Source organism: Papilio polytes, unplaced genomic scaffold, assembly GCF_000836215.1.
Source record: "Papilio polytes unplaced genomic scaffold, Ppol_1.0 DF821289.1, whole genome shotgun sequence".
NCBI classification, from domain to species: domain Eukaryota; kingdom Metazoa; phylum Arthropoda; class Insecta; order Lepidoptera; family Papilionidae; genus Papilio; species Papilio polytes.
The window spans coordinates 6,361,119-6,369,913 of NW_013527915.1; the positions used below are offsets into that span (position 1 = coordinate 6,361,119).

General features: G+C 34.4%; 2 protein-coding genes across 2 annotated transcripts in view; both read left to right on the forward strand.

Moving 5' to 3' along the window:
* The first annotated feature begins 832 nt into the window (after positions 1-832).
* The window catches only part of LOC106109176 (phosphatase and actin regulator 4B), a 42,795-nt gene continuing 34,832 nt past the window's right edge, over positions 833-8,795 (forward strand). Inside the window, exons 1-2 of the mRNA XM_013290581.1 lie at positions 833-1,100; positions 3,425-3,526. Coding sequence (XP_013146035.1) covers positions 1,010-1,100; positions 3,425-3,526 — 193 coding nt within the window. The 5' untranslated portion in view covers positions 833-1,009. The remainder of the gene's footprint in view (positions 1,101-3,424; positions 3,527-8,795) is intronic.
* Positions 2,307-3,280, forward strand: LOC106109314 (F-box only protein 7-like). The gene has a single exon (XM_013290766.1). The coding sequence runs from the start codon at positions 2,392-2,394 to the stop codon at positions 3,253-3,255; it is 864 nt and encodes a 287-aa protein (XP_013146220.1). The 5' UTR covers positions 2,307-2,391; the 3' UTR covers positions 3,256-3,280.

Here is an 8,795-nt window from a genome sequence, read left to right on the forward strand (position 1 = left end):
GTAAACTAATTATATTAAAAAATATTCCAATTAATTACCACCAAACTACAACTTTTTATCTTATGTTATGACCAAAGTTATGACGAAAAATTATAAGGAACAAACAAGACAAATGCACAGCAAAAATTGTTCATAGATTAGAAAAGTTGACAAGTGTAACAAATCAAATTGTAGCTTTTAGCTTAAAGGCATAAGGCATTTTACAGATGAAGCGTGCGGTCAAACGTAAATTAATACGAATCTTAAATAGTAAGTGTCCAACTCCTTTAGGTCGTTTAAAAGTTAAAATGTAAACTAATTTACATTATTAATTATTTTTGGCTCTTTGAGCAAATTTGATAAAATCTTAATTCTGAAGATTCCAAATAGTATTTATATTGTCTACCTCGTCAGGTAGCAAATAACAATTTAGCCTTAAACTGATCCTTAATAAACATAAAAATGTATGCAGACGATAATTACGAACTCTGCGGTTTCTAGGCGATTGTAAAGCCGCAGGATTCTTTAGCAAAGCCCTGTATGTACAAGACCTAAATTATAGCTTGGTAATTTAAAATAGTTGTAGCCTCGCAACAAATAAGACACCCTGAAGAATAAAACGAAACGGCATAGATTATAAATTGTTTTCAAGTTCAAAAACAATATGTATACCTTTGTAATTCATAAAATTCTTTCTCGTTATCATCTGAACTTCTGATATAAATTCCAACGGGAACTAAGATTGTGTCTCTTTCAAAAATATTCGTTTTTTTGCTAAAGTCAATTATAAGTTATCTATACTCTCATATACAGATAATCAAAATTATTTTTAGAAAATACTGGTTTTGAACGAACAGTCGGTTGTCGAAGGTGTAAACATGTATTAGTAATCGTAGTTATAAAAAGTTATCAAAGTGCTTTTCTTACTTTTATATGTTTATAAGATAGATTAGAAAATTAGCTTTATAACTTAACCAATAGAACCTCAAAAACAATGGAATAGTTGTTGAGAGTTGCAAGAAACCTTTCAATGGCTAGTGACAACGATAAAAGTTCGGGTAATCAGAATTCTGATGGTTCCTTGAAGAGCAATAAGAAATTAGACAGTAGCGGAAATATAGGTAAGTTACACAGAAGTTTGTTTAAACAAAATGCAGTACACGGTCTAACCTAGTTGTTAGTGACATTTGATTTAACTTCTAATTTATAACTCTTTCGTAATACCCAAGCGAAGTGCTTTAATTAAACGTAATTTGTTGAAATGCTCAACTAGGACTACTTCAACAAGTTGTTTCTGTGTTAATCATGTTTGTAATACAAAAGTTGTGTTACATATGTTTTTTATATTGCTCTTCTTATTAGAACAACTTAAGAAATATGATCTTTTATAATACTGTCAGTAGATCTAAAAGCATTACGGATACATAAACTTGCCGAATTAGTGGCCTGTTTTTCATTTTCTACTTAAAAAATCGTTTTACATTTGTATTTTGCCTGTCACAAATTCTTGACCACAACTAAACAATATGACTCATAACAACCATGTTATGGTAACTATTGTAATTGAAAGAAAACTTCTTAAGCAATCATTTAAAACTTTTATATTTTGCTGTTGGTGGATACTACATAAAGTGTTCTTTTTCTAAAATTGTTCTGATAAACAGATGGTTAACAAAACCACATAAAATAATGATCCGTCACAAAGATATCTTTAATCATAAAACTACTTTTATAAAAGTGTATGTATACATACAACTTTATTAAATCCATAATTTTAGTATTGCAGTAAATCCATATTGGTTAACTGTTTTTGATTGTCTAAAAACTAACTCTAAGTTTACAAGATTTTTCTCTAAGTTACAGCCTATTAGTACTCCTTTTAGCATGTCATATCCTTCAAAGTGCACTTTGGTACTTATTTATGATTTAGTATAGTCAGAAATGATTTACTATTAGTAGTAATTGTATCATATACTAAGCAACTATGTAAAGTTTTATTTAATATGTCAGAATTTCCTGTTTTTTAATTAGTAATTTTTATTATTTCAATTAGTGCATAGCGGTAAACATCTTGTCAAACTATGCATTAAGAAACTTTTTGATAAGTTGATACTCTAGTTCAGTTGTTAGTACTTAAACAAATATTTTGAAAAAGTTTGTTACTATGTAGGGCACTCCTTTTATATTTCACAGCATACTATTAAAATGCAGCGATTAAACAAAAATAAAAACCATAGACAAATTCCAAGTTGTAAATGTTTAGTCTGTTGACTGACATATGTCAAATTTTCACACTATGACAATCTTAAAATCTTTGACATTGACAACTTGATATAAAAAATTATGTAGTTCTTATTGCCATGACTTTTCAATATAAATACTTATGTACCAAATTTTGCATTATTCCTTAAAATGTCTCTGAAATTAGAAGATAGTACATTAGAAAATATATCCTCATTACTAGATATACTATCAAGAGAAGTGCTTTCCCAGAATAAAGGCTCAGAACCTGTACAAAATGATCTGTTTTATGTTTTGATTATTGTTTTGATGCTAGAAAATGGATTTCTACCAGTTATTAATGATTCTGAGGTTAAAGAAAGTGTAAACTCTTATGATGTTCAACATTTAATACCTAAAAAGTTAGAGACTGGGTTGTATGAGGCTAAGTTTGTAATGTTTGGGTGTTCTGACTTACCATTGAAGCTTATTATAAGTCCAATGGGCGCACTGATGTTGATAAATCTGGTGATAAATGACATGAATGGTGAAACTTATTCAGTTTGTCTCCCGATCAGTCGCTATGTTGTCTCACCGCGAGCTTCAAGTATACCTATGATATTTCGTGATTTAAAACATCTCTCAGTTACTTTCAAGAATAAAGTTTTGTCAGCAGTTAAAAGCAAGATTCTCAGCAACTATGGATATCCAAGCGCTAGTTTAGTTGGCCTTCCCGATGAGATCATACTGTTTAATATTCTTCCTTATCTGCCTGCCAGGGATGTATTAAATATATCAGAAACTTGTAAACGTCTAAAAGCTGTAGCAAGCAATGATGGATTATGGCGAGAAATGTATAAAAGGGATTACAAGGATAATACAACTGTTGTAACAAGTTGGAAAACATTGTATAAAGAGAAATATTTATTACAAGATAAAACAAAAAATAGTAGTATTTCCATTAGAAACATACAAGATCACCGTTCAGTTACTTCCTTTTACCCCGATGAAAGAAATATACCTTTCTATATTTTCCCATTGCGAGATGTGATATAATATTTAATATGAAATTAAAAAATTATATCTTTTGAAATGTAAAATTAGAATTTATGTACTTATGTATAGAAATAAATTATTATGTAAATTTTAGTTGCCTACATTCTTTCACAATCAAATGTAACAAAGATTTATAAATTAAAAAGTTTCAATATATTATATTCATTAGGTCAAACGGAGGACAAAGCAATTCAGGGTGTGCAGGCAGTTGGAAAAGGAGGGCGACATTTATCATTACCAATTGAACCTTCAGCTACAAACGGTGATCTGTGTGAGTAAACACTTTGCTAGTAAACTGACATTGGTCTGATAAATATGTTTTAATATAAATTTTATATAACTATGTGACTGATACTATTTAAAATTAAAATATTAACAAGTCGGAAGGATAGTAGGAAATGTTATAGATTAAAAAAGAAGATAATACTACTGGAGTGTAATTTTTATTGCTTTATTTTTTTTTATTGCCAGTAATAATTCATGGTCAACAGTATCTGTTTGATAAAAGGATGAAATTAAAAGTTAAAATTTGTGTTTGATAACTATATATTTGTTTTTAATAATGACATAGATGTCAACTCCATATAATTACAATTTGTATAAACAGTGTATTGTGTTATGTAATTGTATAAAATGTTAGGCTATTTCAATGTTGTAAAATCATGGATATATATAATTTGGGAAGAATTTAAATTCTTGTTTAAACTTATTACTTATAAAATATCTTTATAAATATTTTTTGGTGAATTAAAAATATACACTCAAAAGTGGGAGATAAATGGCGTGTTTTACATGAATTTTGTATGTTTTTATTGTTCTTAGAACCTTAGACTCCACCAGTTTACTCTGTTCTGCTTATTTCGAAAACGAGCGAGAAAAATAAAATTCTAACTACCCAGTTGTATATTGTAATGTAATACCTATAATTTTTATAAATAATATCTGGCATAATTTCTCATATATGCATACTAAAGTGTATAACATCGATACAACGACGTTACGGTTAGCAGTATTTGAAATTATATTATTTAAGCTCTAGGTAGGGAAGGTTATCGGAATGCCGGGATATGACGAGGGAGGGCGCGAGGGTGCGCGAGTAAGATGCGCCGCGCAGCCTCCGTTCGTACTCTCGCCTCGAAGGCGCCGCCATTGGCGTGTCAAAGCGTGCTCGGTGTGTCGTCCCGCGTACGTACTGCGTGGTACGTAAACGTAGGGCCGTGTGCCGTGATTACATGTGATGTTGGGTTGGTTGAGGTGAGCGGCGTCGTGGAGGGCCCGCGGCTGACGCGTGATCGCCCGCCGTGGCGGTCCTACGGCTCCATGCTCACCCATAGCAGATCTGACGGTGATTTCCCCATCTACACCAAAGGTGAGACAATATGTTACCTTCGGTAGTCAGGGTAATCCAGCGGAATGTCTTAAAATTACAGCTAGTCATGCAATTAACAGAAAGATAACATATTTTAGTCGTAGTTTCTCGACTCATTTATTTATTATAACCTCTTTGAAATGTTTTGTTCAACGATTACAGTTAATAGTATTTCATGATATTTATTGGTTATATGAGTTTCATGTGTGGTTTAGAAAAAACTTCAAACACCAGAGCTATGCTAGCTAAACAACAAACTGCTGAAGTGAGGGACTTGTAAATCAATAGTCAGCGTCTGATATGCTTGTCGTTGGTTTACACTCTGAGCTTTAACGTAATCTATCAACTAACATGTACCATTTTCATCAATATTATGACTTAACTATACTTTATATTGATATGACCGAATAGCCGCTTCACTTATTATGACCGCCCAGTGTAAAATTTCAATGTTTTCTTTTATGTATTTTTTATAAATTCAAGCTTCATCGCGTACGTTATACGCTTACCTAGACGGCTGGCTTTAATGTATGGTCGGTTTATTTTCTAGGGCAAAGGGTACATTCTATTAATAATCGAACGAAACGTTTAATCTACCCGTCAACACTGTGATCCCTTAAGCAATCCACACAGTACAATCCTGTGATAAAATGTTATGATTGTGTTTTTAACCCATTATTGGATATCCTTCCATTTTTTATTATTACTGCAAATATTGACACATATGTGCTACAACTTATACTAACAAAATTATAAAGAAAAAAGTGTACAAAGTTAAAGGAGCAACTGAACTGAAGTACTTTTACTGTGCTGTAAAGTGTTCGTTGATAAATCGTCACTGTATCAGCCGCTATCTAATCAACAAATTCTCTGGGTAATGTCTTAGTTGTATATCGCAATTCCACTTATTTATACATATGACTACTGCATACGATGCGAACTGTATGTTGAAATGTGCCTGTGACAAGTTGAGTGCGTTGTGCTCTAATATGGATGACATAAATGTTAAAACGAAGAAGAATAGAACCAAACGCAGACCGATAGATGACGACACAAGGAGCGAATGCGGCCTCGTAGACGAACCTGCAACACTATGTGAGTTGAATACGTGACATTAATTGGGTGTATCTACTCTAAAGTGTTATCTTTTTAAAGTGAGAATGTTGGAAAAAATTTGACCTCACTAAGTATTAATTAGTAAAAGATTTTTTTTGTCTATGTAGTACCTAGTTATACTTACATACATTCAAGAGGTTATGCATACTACTTATCGTAAGAAAAATAAATCTTATGGACAATCTTAGGGAATGTGATTGAAATTTTCTAATATGCACTTGATATGTTAGGAAGTAAAGTGAAAATAACTAAATCTTTCGCATATTATATGGCCTAATATTTATCTGTAATAACTTTGCATTAAATACTGGTATGATTTTACCTATGTGACATGAGCTGATTGTAATGCCTTTCCCAAAATATTGGCTGTTGTAAGTTCGAAGAATTTACTCTATGTTCAGCTGAAACTAGTCCACTGGGTGGAAGCCTTTCCAATTAATCGCCAAAATATCCTGTTTTGTGATGCCACCCTCCAATAATTGCCTTGTATTTTAAAGAGGGCTAAGTGCCAATATGGGCCGGGCTGCCAATCATGGGACATTGGCTGTGTGCACACGTAACGTAACCATACAGGTCCCCTAGATCGCTTTAGTTTATTTTCTTTCTGTGTATGTACCTGTAATTTTGTTCTGTCAATTCGAAAAATTCTTATATGTGGAATAATACTATGAAATCAAAAAAATATTATTATTACTTATAATAGTGTAATGTTTAAGGCTTTGATGACGAACCTGAATTCTACTGAAAAGATTTTATATTTTCCGGCATTTACCTAAGTTATTCTAATTAATATTGCGTCACCAAAAGTTTTATTTGATTCTTAACTTTTATAAATGAAATGTACTGCCTAAACGACAATAGTAAATCTGCAAGTCCTCTCTATAGTTCCCCTAATATCCTTGTGCGTTATAAGTATTTTCTACTGAGCTACTGAGTGTTTTACTCGAACAAACTTCGCACACACCGAATACTTAATTAAACTTTATTTTATTATCCATAGTGTCAAGACATCATTTAAATCAAGATTTTAAGATCTAGCATTTATGTTGACATTACATATAAAATAAGCTTTTGGCGCCTACCAGTATAATCGAGCGGTTACTGAACTAATTTGAGGGGTGCAAAGCACCACGACGACTCTCAGCCGTGAGCCGTGACGCTGCAAGGGGCTGCACAGTGCACACCTGCCGTTAACGAGGCGTGGGGCGCGCGGATTTACTAGCGAATTACTACAATTGTTTAGCAATTGCGTACATGCCACTAAGCTACAAGTACAAATCGCATTCCTTCTGTTCGTTGCATCAATGCGTATTGCATACAAATGTCGTTGTAGGCAACTGGGCTTGAGACATAGTTTATTTCTACAAACGAAACGACTTCATTTGATTTCGTTCTAAGTCTTATTAGTTTTCTAAGTCCCATGTAGCGTTCAAAGTTACCCCAAAGTTTATGTTAACGCTTTGTTTAACATCACATCACCGGAGGCTCGCCAAACCAGACCAAGCGAGGTTTGGTACCTAGTTATGGCACGGATCGGAGAGCGGCGCGACGACGGCGAGCGTGGCGCGTCGTGCGGCTCGAGTGCAAGTTGCAGGGGAGACGGCGCCCGCGGGCCCCCGCCCTGCCGCTCTCGCCCGTCGCACGCCGCGCGCCCGCCAGTCCATCGTCGTGCGTCCCTCGCGGCGCAGGTATACTTTACGTACGTAACGTGATTATCTGCGCTCGTGCCGGCCTCGCGGGTGTCTTTGTTTTGTGTTTGCCAGTTGTGTTGTGCTCGTATCCACCATTCGTACCGAAGATGTCGTCCGTGCGACATGGCTGCATGTAGTTGACATGTCTGTGAGCGCGCCCGCCCAGGCGGTGCGCGGGACGAGGACCAACAGCCTCGACCAACTCGACTTCCAGGAGCGCAGGCAGCTGATCGCTAGCTCCTTGTCTCTCACAGACTTCTTGCACGTGGGAGCGAAGGAAGTAGCCGCCGTCGCCGGTCAGTTGTTATTTTCTCTCCCTTCCTGTCTAGCCGCGTTTACCTGTTAAACAAAAGTCTTGCGAAATCATATTACCGCTTGACATTTGGCCTCTGTAATGTTCAAAAGCCGAGAATGTAACGTAATGTTAGAAATTAAATACATCTTAAATGTATGCGATTATGCTAGCAGACTACGTCCATTTATTAAAGTTAACTGCCTACATAGAATTAATTAAGTTTTGCTCGTTTCGCTTCGTAACTGAGAGAAATTTTCTAAATCGTCTTTATATTAAAAAGTAATGCTTGTTGTAGTCACATAAAACAATATGTAGCTAGGAACCGTTGATTGAGCATGAATATGAGCATAGAGGAAGTTAGGAATTAAACTACTGTTTAGAACGCATAACTACATTTTATAATCTGTTGTCTCTAGAGTCCTCCATCGATATGATGATTTCATCAAAATGTTACTAATTAAGTAAGCTTTTACTTAAGCAACATTTATGTAGTAATTAAAAATAATTTGTTATTTGGGTAGTAGTAGCTGACGTCATATATCGATGCCTGTACCACTCCATATTTACGAGGTATTTTGTCTTTTATGATTCACCTTACTAAAAACCGAGTTGAATGTGCCTTAAATGTTGTTTGAAACAGATTCGCTGATAATGATATAATTATCAGCAGCCACAACATTCCTTTCGAGTTAACTAATGTTATCTTCTAAGAAAATAACATCAACAGAATATAACAACAAACTGAAATTGATAAACCTTACGTTGAGTTCTGGATATGTGCGTTGGTCTAAAAGCAAATTTTGAAGTAATTGATGGTAAATATACGAGACAGAAGAGATAGGATGTAAAGAAGACGAGTCGTCCAGGAACTATATCTTGACTGTAAAATAGGTTCAAGTGTATATTTACTATTTGACGCAACTGTATCGAGGATTTAAGATGACAATGATGATCAACCTTCGTTACAAAATGGTATCTAAAAAGAATAATATATTTTTTTCTTTAAATAGACAATAGATGTAGTATAGTTCATTGAATGGCGGTCAGGGTAGCCGCTGGCGAGGACGTC